At 29.7% G+C, this 16,446-nt stretch overlaps 2 protein-coding genes across 3 annotated transcripts in view; one reads left to right on the top strand and one right to left on the bottom strand.

The window, feature by feature from the left end:
* Positions 1–5,892: 5,892 nt before the first annotated feature.
* LOC107004378 (aluminum-activated malate transporter 2-like) lies at positions 5,893–9,079 on the bottom strand. Its single transcript, XM_015202585.2, has 6 exons — positions 8,818–9,079; positions 8,221–8,364; positions 7,829–8,101; positions 7,131–7,246; positions 6,850–6,993; positions 5,893–6,300 (listed from the first exon to the last, which is right to left on the bottom strand). Exons 1-6 carry the CDS (start codon positions 9,077–9,079, stop codon positions 5,893–5,895), a joined length of 1,347 nt encoding a protein of 448 aa, XP_015058071.2.
* A 3,145-nt stretch (positions 9,080–12,224) lies between these two features.
* Positions 12,225–16,446, top strand: part of LOC107004724 (FRIGIDA-like protein 4a) — a 5,837-nt gene continuing 1,615 nt past the window's right edge. The window contains exons 1-3 of one of the 2 annotated variants that reach the window (XM_015203046.2): positions 12,225–12,762; positions 14,775–15,151; positions 15,893–16,068. In XM_015203046.2, the coding sequence (XP_015058532.1) occupies positions 12,290–12,762; positions 14,775–15,151; positions 15,893–16,068 (1,026 nt within the window). In that variant the 5' untranslated portion in view covers positions 12,225–12,289. The remainder of the gene's footprint in view (positions 12,763–14,774; positions 15,152–15,892; positions 16,069–16,446) is intronic. The other variant, XR_001454779.2, reaches the window with a different exon arrangement.

Raw genomic sequence — 16,446 nt, 5'->3', positions numbered from 1 at the left:
TATATATATATATATATATATATATATATATATATATATATATATATATATAAAATGCATGACAAAAATGATATCACTATACTTCCCAAAAATGTTTTTCATAATTAATACCCTAAACATAGGAAAAAAAATACAACACAATTTTACCCCTTCAAGTCATTCAATCTTCATTTGAAAATTGCTAGTAATATCCTCTTCTCTTTTTGGTTCCAATATCTCTATTAATCATCTTGGATTGCTTTTTTGCCTCTTCTTGAATCCTTTTCTTCTTCTCCCTTCGATTTATAGTCTCATCGCGTGTGATTTCATCAGCATGAATAGTGTCATCATCAAAATCATTTTGATCATGACATGTTATGTTACCTTTGAACACTATTAGTTTTAACACGAGACGTCCATTCTCTCGTGTGGCTTCAAGGTACTCATAATACTCCATGGTTTCTTCTTTTAGGATTAATCTTCCATCAACATTATGTCTAGATAGAGACCATGGTACATCGCGAGGCAATGTGCCTCTCTGAGAAGGAATTGGTGGTGGATATTCTTTTTTCGTATTTTTAGGTTGTTTTTCTTTTTTAGGGATGTTGTTTTGGGGTAGTTTGTTGTGATATTGTTGTTCATACTCTTCTAGTTCACTAGGTGAAGCCTCGAAAACACCACTCTCTGAACCTATGAGATCACCACTTGTTGAATACATCCATGGAGAAGAATATGGTGTTGAATCAAATAAGGATGAAAATGTGGATGGTGGTGTGGTTTTTGATTTTGTAGGTGGTAGTAATGGTAGTGCTAGTGGTGGTGGTGGTAGTGTTGACTCGAAATTTGATGAAAATATGGATGGTATTCTAGTTGTTGTCCCCCTTGTTGTTGATGGTTGTGGTGGTAGTGGTGATGTTGATGTTGATGACTCGGATTTCCATATGGATGGTATTCTAGTTGTCTTTGTCCTTGTTGTTGTTGATGATGGTAGTGGTGCTGATGTTGATGACTCGGATTTTGATACGGATGGTGTTCTGGTTGTCTTTGTCCTCGTTATTGTCGTTGTTGTTGATGGTGGTGTTGCTGATGGTGATACTAATATTGATGACCCATATTTCAATGAAAATGTGGATGGTGTCTTGGTCCTCCTCCTTCTCCTCGTTGTTGTTGTTACTGATGGTGATGATGGTGATGCTGGTAATTTTGATGATTCAGATTTTGATAAAAATGTCCTTTGGAATTTATTTTGCACTACTTTTATAGCAACATTTGCATTAAAATGTGGAATGATAAAGTAAGTGATAGTATTCAAAAATGTTGAAATTATTGATAGGATATTTCTTCCATTGTTAAGAATCTTTTTTGTAGTAAAATCCATGTTTCAAAAGCCACCAAATCTGTAAAATACAAAAAAAAAAAAAAAAAGGTGTTAGTGTTCAAAAGAAAAAAAAAAGTTATCCACGTGGCTAAAAAAAAGTAAAAAATAAATATTAGCTAGCTGGCGTACTTCATCCTATCTGTCTAGAGTCTAGAGTATGATGAATGAAATAATAGCTGGCGTAATTCATCCAATCTGTCTGGAGTCTCTGATATGGTGAACGAGATAATAAATAGAGTTATTTTTCAAAATTTGCCAATTTAAATTTTAAATTTCAACCATATAGTGTTAATATTCATAATTTGAATTTGAACACATGAAAAAAGAAAAATAGTGTGTAGAAAATTATTATCATTATGATAGAAATTTGTAAGATCTCAAAAACAAATGTTTGCTAGGTAGATTTTTCCTATTTGTCTGAATTTCGAAAGAAATATTATAATTTATTACTAAAACTTAGTGCGTAAATCTTTTTACCTCTCGGTAGAAAATCATAAAATCTAAATAAATAAATAAAAAATAACGTTAGTCAAATAATTTTTATTTATTTATCTAAATTTTGATGGATGAGATGTAATAGGCGAAGTGCACCGATTTTACCTGTACAATCTTGTCATATTTTTCTAAAAAAAAATGCGCCGTCTAAAACTTACCCGCGCCTAAAAAATCATTAGCTAGTGGATTTTTTTTTCAAATGGCATGAGTAGTTTTTTTTTTTTTTGATTTCTCCAAGAAAAATATATATATCGAGTTTTTACAACAGATCAATGTATTTGATGACTAAAAATCTGAAGAACAAAAAATAATTATTCTTGATACACATGAATAACAAATTCTTCAATGAAAAAATAAGAAAAAAGAGCAAAAAATTGCAACATTTAGAACTAAAATAAAAAAACATGAGAATGAATTAAGAACAATTAAAAATAAATAATCTAATAATTAGAGTTACCCTTTTTCCAAGAATGTAACACTAGAATTGAAAGAGAATATGCTCTTGCAAATTCAAAGAATTTTTTATTTTTTTTGTGAACTTTTTCTTCAATAGAAAAAGAGTGAGTACTCTTTTTCTTTTTTTATTTATGATTAAAAAAGTGTAAAAAAAACTCTTCTTAAATAGAGGGTTTCATTATTTAGGTGGGTAACTAAAATACAAAAGAAGGTGATATAAGAACAATTTAGCATATAAATGAGATTCCTAGGCTTTAAACACCTAACCAAATTGGAGTTTTGGTTTTGGTAGGTAAAATAATTTCGAAATTAATTAATATTCATAGTAAAATGCGGAATAAATTAATTTTACATTTTATTTTGAGATTACTGTCCTTATCGCATCTGTTAAAACGGCTTCTTAGTGTATTGCATGTGTATGATTAATGCATTATATGCACACTAACTAAACAATGACTAATATTGGTTATTTATTATGATGATTTTATTAAGTTGTTGTGAAATGTAAAATTTCATTTTTTTAGGTACACGTTTAAATTGAACAAAAACTTTAAATGAAGTAAGTAATATCCTACTCACAAAGGTCTTTGTGGTCTTATTCTTATTTAGTTATCTAATATTCATAATCTACTAGCCTGATTGATTAATTCAGATTTGTGCTGAAGTTCGTTTAAGGAGAACATTGTCTATCAACAACAAAATGTTTAGTCTTTTATACTTGAAATCCCTAAAATTAGTCCAAATTAATTAGTGTCGTCTTGTGTTTATTTCAGGTAAATCAACCCATATCAATATTTTTCATTTCTAGGGATCGAATTCAAAATATTTAATTTAATGTGAAGGGATCGCATACATCTTACCACATCCTTCTGTAACGCAGCTACTTTATATCAAAGTTTAAGCTCTAATTATAGAAGAATAATTTCTTGTTCAACACGCTCTATTGAAATTTATTTTTAATCGAGACGATATAATATAAATCTTTAAAACTTGATTGTAATTCCATAAGGTTTTGCGCCATTACAAATCTTTTTTATCTATATTTCATTCGATATTCATTTTGAGTCTAAAGAAATTTAAATTTGTGAGAAAGTGTAAAGTAATCTTTTTAGCATCCTATCAAATATTATCCACTATTATAAACAATGCCAATATTTAGTCACTAGATTTGTTACACTTGAGCAACGGGTTTTTAAGAAACAATCTCTCTATCTTTATAAGGTAGTATAAGATTTGCGTACACTCGATCTTCTTTAGATCTCAATTATGAATTTTCACTAGATATTCGTTTAACACAAAAAAAAGTTTTGAATAAAAAAATTCGACTAAAACACGAAACAACTCTAATAAAATGATGTTGGAATTCAAAGGACTAACAAGTTTGAACATAATTAAGGAACTATTCATACAATTTAAAAAAAATCAAAAGTTTCAAATTAAACCCTAAACGATTTATGAAGTTCAAAACCAACAAACGAGTCTTCGATATTACATCCATCACACCATAATTCATGTCGATGACACGAGTCTTTTCATTAATTTTCTTTGCTAGCAAATATTTTAATTTTTGGGTAAAAATTTTTAAGTTCTAAGAGATTTGAGTTATTAGCTAAAATTTTTAATGGAGAATTGTATAGTAATAAGGGATAATAATTGGTATCAAATATTAACTCAATTTTTACATTTTTACTTCGCATCACGAAATATCGTAATGGAATGAATATGATTTTTATCTTTAATTATAAATATTAAATTTAAAAATATTTATTTTTTAACAAGTTTTAAATAATGTGGATCTGAGTAGATGCGACTTCAAAACAAATATAGAAGACAACCGAATCGAAAAAGAAAAAAAAAAGGAGCCAGTTGTTTCCAGCTTCTTTTATTTTTCCCAACAATATTCAGCAACTTCATTAAGTACAATATTTATTTGTTTTTGTCCAAATTAGTTTCTAATTTTTGTCTACATATTTGGTTCACTAAAAAATAAAAATAAAAAAAGTTTCTAATTTATAAAACACTTGGCATACTTTATAATTGTACAAATACGGACAATTTGAAGTACTAAAATTAAATAAGGTAGATCTAAAATTGCGTAAAAAAAAGAGTTTTTACAAAAAATATATATCATATCTTACATTTTATCAATACTTAAAAGTGAAAGTATATTAAATCGAAAAAAATAATGTAATATGAAAAGAAGTTGTATCGAAAAATCGATTATACTTAACATAAATCATGTTCATGGAAAAAATATAACACAGTAAAATAACATGAAAAGGCATACAAAGAAAATTGATAAATCAAATCAATAGAAAGAAATATTCTATATAGACTTAAAAAAAAATTCATATGGAGTTAGTCTTTAGAGGTATTATTTTAAATTTGGGCTAATATTCCAAAACCCCGATTATACTTCTTTAATTAAGAAAATTAGTTATAATTATTTAATGTAAATAAATACAATATGTATTTTAATTTTTAAAATTGTCAGATACATGTATTTCTGGCGAGTAATAATATATCTATCCAATAGACGAATAACAAAGAGTTGAGAAGTAGCAAATTTTGATACCGAACTTTTACTTTTAGGCAAATAACAAAAATCGCATATTTTTAAGGTAAATTTAACATTTGTCCTTTGTAAGTTTATGATTACGGAAATCTCTCGAACAATTATATAAGTGTTAACACATTAATTTGATGCACGAGATACATTAATCGTTAAGTATGATACATTACATTTTATACATTATACGCTAATATGATGCGCGATATACACTAATCTGATGCGCAAAAATGAGGGATTTTAGAGATTTGAAAAACTAACAGGGAATAATGATAATAAGAGAACTTAAAGGTGAAATTTCTGTCATTTTTTCTTTAATTTTTGTCTCTTTTCTTTTTCTTTTCTCTTTTGGGCCTTTAGGTTTGGACTGGGTCGATTTGTTATTGTACGTATTTATTCGGACAATTATATAAATTCAATTAGTTTAGATCTTAATTACTAAAATTTACGATAGTTTTAAATTTCTTTTTTTTCTTGTTGAATTTATCATATATATATATATATATATATATTATTTGTGAATGCAAAGTATAAATTACAATTTGACCTTATTCACTCACAAGTAATTTATATTGCATTTCATGCCATCTAGATCACTCTATTTACAATAACAATATGTCATTAATGTATGAGTTAGCCATATATAATTATTCAATCATTATCACGTAAACAAAATTCTGATATTTAATCAAGTATAAAAATGTATATAAAAATATCCACTATCCATCTATCGAGCTCTTAACATAAATTTACGAACTAGTATATATTTCATTTCATATCATCTCCTCATTTTACAATGACCCCTCAACCTTTGGTCTAACAACAAAAAATACATAATTGATGTATGAGGTAGACGTACATCACTAGTTCAAACTTTTGTCATATAAACAAAAACCTTATATACTTAATGAGTGTGAAATGGTATATATAAACGATACATATCCATTATTCATCTATCGAGTTTCAGACTGTTTGAAGTTTCATTGATTCTCAAAGATTACGATTTTGACCTTATTCACTCAACATTAACCACAAGGTGTGCTTCTCCAATATTTCCACTTGGGATTCTACTCTTGCTCCCTAATCTCTTTGGTTTTGATGACAAAATCTTGAATTTCATTAGTGTAGCAAGTTGATTCACAGAGTTCACAATTTCTATTGAATTTGACACTATGTCTAGCATAAGTGAAGCAATTCTTGTTGATGGAAGTAGTTTTTGCAACTCTAATTCTTCAATTAAATCACCATTTCTAATTATGGATCTTAGTTTTTCAGATGATGATTTTGCTTTTAGAATATGTGAATCAATTGTTGGATAAATTGTCATTGTCTTCATTGACATTGCTATTTCCTTCAATGCACTACCACACTCTATGCTCATCTTTGTGCATGGTTCTTGAATTATTTTCCTTCCTTCTTGTGTCTGAAAAAAATAAATAATTAAACATAAATTAATCGACTCTTAGTTTAAGTTTTATACACTGATAGTATATAAGTTGGTGTATGAAACATTCCACGTTCGTGTTATCATGTAGGGTTAGAAAAAAGAGTCACTATCTGAAAGGTTGTGATCCAGATAACACAAGCATCAGTGGTTGATTTAGTGGTACGGTAAAGCTAGGGATTCAACAAAAAAAAGTCTTTATACCGAAGAGATTCAATAACTTATATATAAGCAAAAATATAATAATTAAATTTTCCTATCTAGCTACATAGTGTAATTATTTAATAAAAGGGGTTCAATTGACCCTGAAAATTTTACTGTTGTTTCAAGATTCCCTTTCAGATCAACAATTAAATTGACTTTATGCGACTTATGTTGATCACTAATGCTTGTGTTAGTGTATGATGTATCCATATTACACCCGATCCCTTAGGGTGAGACCCTCTCAGAATTTTAAATAAACATAAAATGTTTCGTGTATCGAACTGTTTCTCTTTCGTATAAATATATTGTGTTTAGTATAATTACCATATTGCAAGAGGTAAGATCTGAATTCAAAGCATTGATTTTAATGGCACATTCACGAACAATATCTCCAATTTTCAAATATTGACCCCATGGATGTCTATATCTGAATTTTCCATGATGTGGCTCCCATTTTGCAAAATTGACCTATTAGGGACAAAATTGTAATTGTCATTAGAATTTTCTATATAGAAATTAATTGTACATTTATTAAAATTTTATTTTTAACTTCTCAAAAATTTGACAAAATAAGCTAATTAAATAATAATTTGTTTTTGACTAACCAGATTTTCTTCACTAGCTTTTGAGTAGACAACACATTTGTATTCCTTAAGAGATATTCTCTCTACTTCCTCTTCAGACTTCACATCTATTTTCTTGAAGTATTGAGTTCCATATCCTACAAATTAATGCAATAAAATTTAATAAATAAAATATTCAGTATAATTTTATAAGCACAGAATTATGTTTATCATATCAACTCATATAATATATATATTGTTAGTTATGTTACATTGACTCATACACTAATATTGGTAGCTATTGGTACACATAACATTAATATATACATGTAAATTAAATAATGTCACACATGGCTTAAAAGAATAAGTTGTGGTCTTATTATAAGATAATCAGCTAATTTTGAAATTGAGTTAGATTTGAAATTTACTTTTTTCAGATAATAGAGTTGGATTTATTTATTCATATTATTGGTTTTATGTTGAATTTGTTGTTATAATATATATTTTTCTAAATATTCGAGATGTTAAAATGTGTCACGCCAATATAAGGAATTGACATTTGTTGTTATTCTTTAGATGTTAGTTCTACTAATCAGGAAGTGTTAGTACGAAAGAGTTTTCAATCTTATAATTTTTAACTAACAATATATTTTGTGAATATGTTATGTAAAAAATTGAAATCACGAAGTTATCAAATAAAGATTTTTTTTTAAAACGAACTAAAAAGAAAGATGACACACCTTCAAGAGAAATTCCAAGATCTTCAATATTTGTGGCAATTAAATTGTGTAGATCTTCACCGGCCCATACCGGGTATATAATCACATTAAACATGATCGCCGCCGCGCCCCCAATGAGGATCGTAGTTACTCGGGTAATCGCCTTATCAAGCACCACAGGGTCCCGATACCCCGAGACAGATATCATTGAGAACGTCAAAATAAAAATGAGAATGCCATAGTCATATCTCGCTTTCAATTTTGGTACGAATCTCAAAAATGTCGCTACCGCAGCTGTTTAACCCAATCACCAAAATTAATCACATAAAAACTACTTAAACATTTACATTTATTATACAAATATATATTAAATCTAAGATATATATATCGTCAGTATTTAAACGTCGATTTACCTATTGAAAAAACAGATAATCCAAGTATTATTGGTTGCAATTTGTCTGACCCTGTAAAGGTAGCAAGTCTATGAACTGCAACACCTAATGAACCAGCTAAAAATGTTGCTAATCCTCTATTAACTCCTTTCCCAAGTGTTGCTCCTAATAAAATTAAATTAAATAAATTTAGACAAAAGTTAAGAGTGATTAATTCGTAACCTCTTTAAATAAAATAAAATAATTATAATAATAATTATTTTTTCCAGATTGTGAGTTCGAGTCACCAAGAAAACAAATATAGGAGCTCGTGAGAAGGGGTTAAAAAAAGTCTCTATACCATTAAAACACTATAGAAAGTAGTGATGAATAAATTCTGTAACTAAATAACAAAATCGTTGTTAATCCTATTCAGCATCAGATTAGAGACGGATTATAAAAAAATATATATATAAGTAATATAGCAAAAATTAACGACGAAGTTCATAGATAATTTCAATCGTTTAACTTATTAACATGAAGTAACACAATCCTTCAAATAATCTTCCATTTATTATATATGCGATGATCATACGTGAAATTAATTAAACTCTTACGATTTGAATAGTAAAAACTTACCAACAGAAAATTCGAAGACGACAACAACTGTTAAAACAGCCCACATTGAAGAAACACCAAATCCTTCATAATCAAACAATGGTTCAAAGTAGTAAAACAATGAAACTAATGCAATTGCTAATCCAACTTTAATTGAATGAATTAATTTTCTTGGATCTTCTTTAGCTATTTTCTTCACATTACTCCCAAATGAATACATTTTATTAGAAGCTTCTGGAAATTTCTTTAAAATTCCAACATTTTCTTGATTTTTCATTGCCATTTCTTGAAATTCTCTAAAAAAAAAAAAAAAATTTGTTTTGTTTTTTGCTATTCTATAGTGAAGTTGATTTTATTTTTGATATATATAGAGGAAAATTAAGGAGGACAAAATTGGAAATTAATTTTTAATTTTTATCACTATCAATCAAGCTATAATTATTAATGTGTACAAAAAAAAAATACCTGTAAATAGATTGACACGTTTACACATGAGGCCACCTTAATGGTGACAACTTTTAGTAACATTTTGTAATTTTGTATTTATTAAACCATTATTGTTATGACTAATCTATATATTAAATTATTATTATGTTGGATCTTTCTTGAAGCATATGGTTTAACTCTCTCGATTAATTCAGATTCGTGTTATATATTTTGTGTTCGCTTTTTATCAAAAAAATTTCACATGTTATTTCTTTTCGAGATAGTTGTTTAATACATGACCCTTTTAATTATTTCTTTTGAATCTTATGAACATAAACTAAAGATTCTTTTTAATAAATTTGATTATATTTTAAACTCTAAAGCTCGTAAGTTATTGTAAATATTAGATGACCTTATTTGTCTTATATATTATCTATAAAATCGAGAATATATAAATAAATATAATTAGATTTGTATCTAACGTTTAACGTTATCATGATGTAATTTTATAAGAGCTTTATTTATACGACTTCTAAAATTAGGGACAAAATCTATATGATAAATGATAACGGATAGTCTAAAAGGGGTTATTTGCATAAATTAACCACTTGTTACATGAATTTTTTTTCTTTCGATGACGTTATTTAAATTTAAGATATTTAATTAATATTAAAAAAGAATCACATTATTATTATTATTGTTATTATTATTATTATTTATTTGTTTGTTTGTTGGTAAGTTGCTAGTAAGTATAAAAAATAAATTAATTAAAGTTGTAGAGTATTTGGATTCTTCAAACTGTGTACAACTGTCTCTAGGTTGTTTGACTAGGAAGTTGCTTGTTGTTACACGATTATTTTTTTTAAAAAAATAAAAATATAATTAAGAATTTAAAAAAAGATTTTAATAAAATTATATTTCTCATCGTCTGAATTCTGCATTAAAGCTTCGATTTAGTATGAATTTTATATTATTGGATTATTTCAGAAGTAATACTCCCAATAAAATTTTCTTCAATTCAAAATTTCTAATTGAAAATGAAATAGTCTTGTTATTGTATCACGACCCAATAAAATCTCTTTTTTCATTTTTTATACTAAATAATGGTGTATGTTTGATGGGGAAAATTATTGTATATATATTTAGTGGCTGCAAGTGGAAAATAATTATATCATATTCATAATAATACAAAAATTTTTAGGTACTTTTTAGGCACCCTTGCTTGAGAATCTAAGGTATATCACTAGAATTAATATAGAATTAATAGGGGGGAAAATTCATTTATAAATAAGTAGTTCGAAGAAGTTAAAGAAGATTTAATATCTATTATATTAAAGATATTTTTAATGAATCTTCACATAAATAGTTTGGATTATTCATAATCAATATACATAGATTATACATTGATGATATACAATTATACATGTTACATATAAGTCATACGTGTACGTAATTATGCCTCGATGAACAAAGCATGCTACATACTCTCTTCGTCCTCTGTACTCTCAAGCTTGTCACACAACATGTGATTTACGAATTATTATCGTAGAACGAGAAGTAAATTTTTCTTTAAAAAAATATAAAAATTATATTTCACCATATTTTGACGTTAAACAATCACATGATTTTGGATATTTTTGTTATTACATATCGCGTTCAACGTAGTGAATAAACAAATTGTTCTCTCCTTCTCCATGGGAAATAAATATCTAAAGATTTATTAGTATCATAAATATCATTGTTATTATTATAAAATATTGATGATTGTATACAATTACAAAACTCATCGTCATATAAATTGATTGATTGATTAATTAACATCATATTAATTAATAAGTATTATGATTAGAAGAATTAACCATAAACTAAGGTATAACTTATATAAAATGATGTCACTTCATAGCAATTGTTGCAAGTTGAAACTGATATATATAAGTTAGACAATTGAGATAAATAATTTTTCAAGTTTAAGTTATGAAATTAAAATTTCTTTTAAATAAAAAACGTAAAAGATCTTTAATGAAAGGCATAAGAGAATATATAATAATAAGAATCAATTATATTTATTCACTATATGAGTAAGTGTCGATCAAAATTTAAAATTTTAATCGTAACTTTTTTATAATATGAATTTGAATTAGCTAGTAAATTTTAAAATATTGATAAAAAAAAGGTTGGGAAACTCAAAGTTGATGCCAATATTGTTGACACTTTTGTCTTATCATTGTTATATATTAAATTTTTGGTAGTCTTCAAAAGTAATTGGACTTTTTATTATAATCTACTACTAACTATATTTTGTCTTATTTTTTTAAACAATTTTAGTAATACTTCTTTTCATTTGTGCTTTTGAACAATTTTAGATTATGTGTTGTATGATTTTATTAAATAATACGTAAACACAAAATGAGAAGAAAATATTAAGGTAATATGTAATTATATTAAATTAATCGTTATGGTAGAGATTTGATTTGTATTGTATTGTTTAAATTCATTGTTAGGTAACGACGAAGAGCTTATTTTATATAACGATTAATTTGGTGTGATCGCATGTTACCTTAGTATTTTCTTCTCATTTTGTGTTTATGTATTATTTAATAAAATCATGTTTCATCTATTATCCTACCTTCTTCGTAGTAGATCTACTCTGTACCTACTTTTCTTATACGTTTATCATCCAGGTTATGGATGTATGACATTATGTAACGATGGAAAACGATACAATCTATCAAAATATTGTATTCATTAAAACAATACAATGTGATACAATACGATACATTATGAAACAATACGTAACAACCATCCGAACAATATGGAAATTCCGATCACATGTTTTGGAATTGTGCGTGTTTAAATCAAGATACAATATGGGTCGGATATTGCTATTTTTGAAATAATAAATCACGAAATAGAAATTCAGGATTATCTCGACTTTTTCGATAAATGACTATGGGCCATGTTTGAGTAATTTGGAAGTCCAATAATATCAACATGGGCTCAAAAGGCTTATTGTTTGTATATCTTCTTTCTCCCACACAAATTTGCAGTTGCAGAAAGCTCCATTTCCATGGCGGCAGATACTGTAACGAACCTTGAACCGATTCATACCTTCTTCAACAACCTCGAAGCTCGACAGACCTTACTCACCACCATAACTGACCTCAACAAAACCCTAACTACCCATTTCACTGACATAAACTATACTCTCTGTCAAAAATCGGAAACCCTCGATACTCGTATCAAAACTTTCAAGGAGAAGACGGAAGATGCCTTGCTGAAGATCCAGAATCGAGAGAATGCGTTACCCGATAGGGAATCGAGCATGGGTGCTCGAATTGTGGAAATGAAGGATGCTGCTATATCTGAGATTGAGAGTTTGGGGGATTTAAGCGAGAAAAGCTTGGCTGAAGTGTTGAGGAGTTACTGTAAGAGAATGGATGCTAGTGGCCTTGTTGGATTTATTCAGAGCAAGAGGAAGGAGCCTGCGGGTTTGAGAATGGAGATTGCTGCTGCACTTGAAAGTTCCGTGGACCCGATGAGGTTTGATTCTTTTCGATTACTCTATGATGCATTTTGCTTAACACTCTGTTTGGACGGTCATTACGTATTATTTCATAATGTATTGTATTGTTTGAATGAAAACAAAATTTAGAATAAGAGTGTATCGTTCTTCGTTGTTACATAATGTTGCACAACAACTACTTGAACAATCAACTCACCAGAAAAGAACAGATTATTGGGTAGAGCTAAGGAAAAAAATAAGATAATGACATAATCACACCAAATCAGTCATTACGCCAATTGGGACTTTTCGTCATTACAATACAATACAAGAAAATTTGAATAACAATCAAAACAAACATTGCGTTTAAAGTTTAAACTAACAATACAATTCAATACAATGGGTAACAACCATCCAAACAAGGTGTAAGGATAATAATTCAGACTAATATTCTTTATATCAAAGATCAGTAAACAGTTGGTAACTAACAGGAGATATTTTCAGCACTCTATAATGCCTAAGAGTGTTTTTTTTAAAGTAAAACCATTTCATTCTAGAATCTAACAAGTGATTCTTGCTCCCGATAAGCTAAGCAGTGAAATGACATTTAAAGAACTTAAGGGATCACTCACTTCATTACATAATGGTAACATGTATCACAAATCATGAACCAAAAAAAATTGTAAGTTGTAACTTCCAAGGTGCTTGACATGAATTTTAAGTCCATCCTACCGTATTCCAAGACATAAAGCAGAAGCTTATGTTCATGTCAGCACATTTACATAAGCTTCTCCACTCCATCTAAGGTATCAGGAAAATTGATGCATATAAACCAAGAATTGTCAAATGATCACTTTAAGGTTATTCCCTATTGTTCCGGCATTAATCCTAGGGGCTTAATTGACCCTATAATCAGGGTTGGGTTGTCTTTAAATTTTTGCACCCACATACATATAGACTATGCTGAAAGATTGCACCGACTACTTATATGATGAATTAGCATCTGCATTCACACACTTATTTTTGGTACTAGTAGTTACCTTTTTGTGATATGGTAAAAAAAGTGGCACTAGGACAAAGGCAATAGTTCATAGCAATTCAATTAAATATCAAGAAAGGAATTATGGCGGTGAATAAAAATCAATAGTGAAAGGAGTTTTATGAAATAAAGAGTAATAGTTTGTCGTATACTCCATTGTTAAAAAAAGTTTGTCGTAGACTCTCTAGATATGGGTGTGCCTCAAGAAGGAGCTCCAGATACTAAAAGATGGAAATATTCCAATTTACAACCCTTCGGGATGGCCCAATGGTTTGAGCTTCGGACTTCCATGTTGGAGGTCTCAAGTTCGAAACTCTTGCCAGCGAAAGCAAGGGTTTTGCCTTCAAGGTCGAGCTCGTCGCACCAGGCTTGCCTAGTGCGGGTTACCTCTCCTATGTGGTTTGCGAGCTATTGCATTGGAGCGGGGGTTTTACCCTGTGCGCACCCAAAGGTAGCGGCTGATGGTTTCCCTTGTCGTCAAAAAAATATTCCAATTTACAGTTCTAAAATTATGTTGCATCTTCAACACAAACATGCAAGGCAACACAATATTTCCAAATGAGCCAATGCATGTGTTGAACATAAAAGGATGAGCTAAACAACAGTGATCTGGATTAATAGCTCTTGGTTGCTCGACTCTCAGTTGTTGAATAGTCTGTGGAAGTTATCCATTTGTCTTTTTGTCTTATAGAAGTCTTTAGGAACTTTTTCTTTATTCTTTGACTTAAAATATTTATTTTCTTGGAGAAGTAATTAAAATCAAACGCCTAGAAGATTTTCTTCCTACTGTAACACTTCCCTTGGCTTCCACAGTTATGCATATTATAGGGTTTCTATGTTTGTTTTTTGTTCTTTTTTTTGGGTTTGGATGATGGGGAAGGAGACAGGTTTGGTCAGAATCAGAGTTATCACTGCATTTGTCAAAGCAAAGTAGAGACTTCGAAGCTCATATTGTACGTCAGGTGTTTTTGGTCATCTTATTATTATCATTCTTTTTGCTGGGTCCTTCAGGTTGATCTTGGATGCAGCAGAGGAGTTTGTGGGGAGGAAGGTAGAGAAGAAGGCGATACTGGCAGATAGGAGGTGGGCTTGTGATATGTTAATTCAGTCAGTTGTGCCAGTTGTGGAAGGGGGTTATGGTGCAGGGAGGAGTTTGAAGGAGAGGGCAGCAAGGGTGTTGGAGAAGTGGAAGGGAGTTTTGGGCGGTGGGGACAGAAACAGTGGAGTTTGTGCTGCTGAAGCAACAATGTTTTTGCAGTTGGTTATCGCATTTGCGCTAAAAGAGAGGTTTGAGGAGAAGTTCCTTAGGAAGCTGGTGCTGGAGTTTGCTAACAGGAAAGATATGCCAAAGCTTGCCGTTGCCTTTGGATTTGGTAACAAAATAGGAGGTAGGTAGTTGCTATTATCTGTGGAATTAATGTCATAGAAATCTTTGATTTCCAATATCCTCCATGTAGGCATTACAAAATTTGAATATAGTTGGCTAGAGAAACGTAAACTGGATTGATGCGATAAGATATAGTATTTGGTTTAAGATACTTCTCTTACCTTGCTCTGGAAAATATTCAAATTGGAAAAGGACCTATTTAGTGTTTTGCTAGCAACTGCAATATATAATGCAGATTTTTTACCTATATATTTTTAGGTTTTCTACTTTTTGGTATAGTTCTTGTTTTCAGGTTTTTTTTTGTCCAAATATAAATCAAATTACTTTTATATATAAAAAAATATATGAATGGTTGACACTTGCACTTTACTTTTAAACTTGTTCCTGAAGATTTTCTTGATTCTAATTTCTGAGTTGTCGGCATAAAATATGAGCACAGAGAGTGAGTTCTACTCCAATTGACTTCTGATTACCTTAGTGTTGTTGACAAAAAATACTGAATTAGAAAAACATTAGAATATGATAAGATCTGAATTTCATCACTTCGAATCTGTAAATTATTAAATGTTGTCTGAATTTGTGTGGTGGTGGAAAAGAGGTAGAGTAACTTTTTCTAGGACCTGTTTAAGTTTGGAATCAGAAGTTGGCTGATCCAGCTATTTGCTTGGGCCATGAGCTTGAATATTTAACTTGCATTCGTTACTATAGGGAATGATGACTATTTATCCTTCCCTTTGATCAGATATTATTGAAGAGCTCTTGAAGAGCGGCAAAGAGGTTGAAGCAGTTTATTTTGCTACAGAGGCTGGATTATCAGAGAGATACCCTCCGCTCTCACTTCTTAAGTTATCTCTCAGGAACTGCAGAAGAAATGCTAATAACATATCAAAGAAGGGAAAATTTAGTTCAGCTGCAGTGGTGTGTATATTCGTCCAGCCTCCCTTTTCTCCTTCACTGTGGTTGCCTGTCTGTTTTCATTCTTTTAATTTCTTTTTCTCCCGGATGACAAAGCATATTATTATGTTTCGTAGATAAGAGAGGAGTGAATCCCCTGCATCCAAGGAAGGGAGAAAGAATTCTCTGTTCATTTCCTTTCTCTGCATTTTTTTTCCTTCTCAGTTTTAAGCTAAATCAGTTGCTGGAAGATTGCAGATTAATTTGATGACTTCTAGAAGTAATTGATGTCATTCTTTTAATCGTTATGGAGGACAACGTATACATTAAGGCTGTCCAATGGAACGGCCATATGGGGGACAAACTTAAGGGGATAGAGGTGTGGCCGGGGGGGGGGGGGGG

This window comes from Solanum pennellii, chromosome 11 (assembly GCF_001406875.1).
Source record: "Solanum pennellii chromosome 11, SPENNV200".
Classification (NCBI taxonomy): domain Eukaryota; kingdom Viridiplantae; phylum Streptophyta; class Magnoliopsida; order Solanales; family Solanaceae; genus Solanum; species Solanum pennellii.
This window is presented reverse-complemented; position numbering and strand designations above follow the sequence as displayed.

Excerpts from the sequence above, each read along its gene's own strand:
- LOC107004378 (XM_015202585.2), bottom strand. The coding sequence starts at position 9,079 with ATGGCAATGAAAAATCAAGAAAATGTTGGAATTTTAAAGAAATTTCCA. Across the intron at positions 7,247-7,828 it reads TCTTGGAATTTCTCTTGAAG|GATATGGAACTCAATACTTC; the intron begins GTGTGTCATCTT and ends ATTAATTTGTAG. Across the intron at positions 6,994-7,130 it reads AAGCTAGTGAAGAAAATCTG|GTCAATTTTGCAAAATGGGA; the intron begins GTTAGTCAAAAA and ends TGTCCCTAATAG.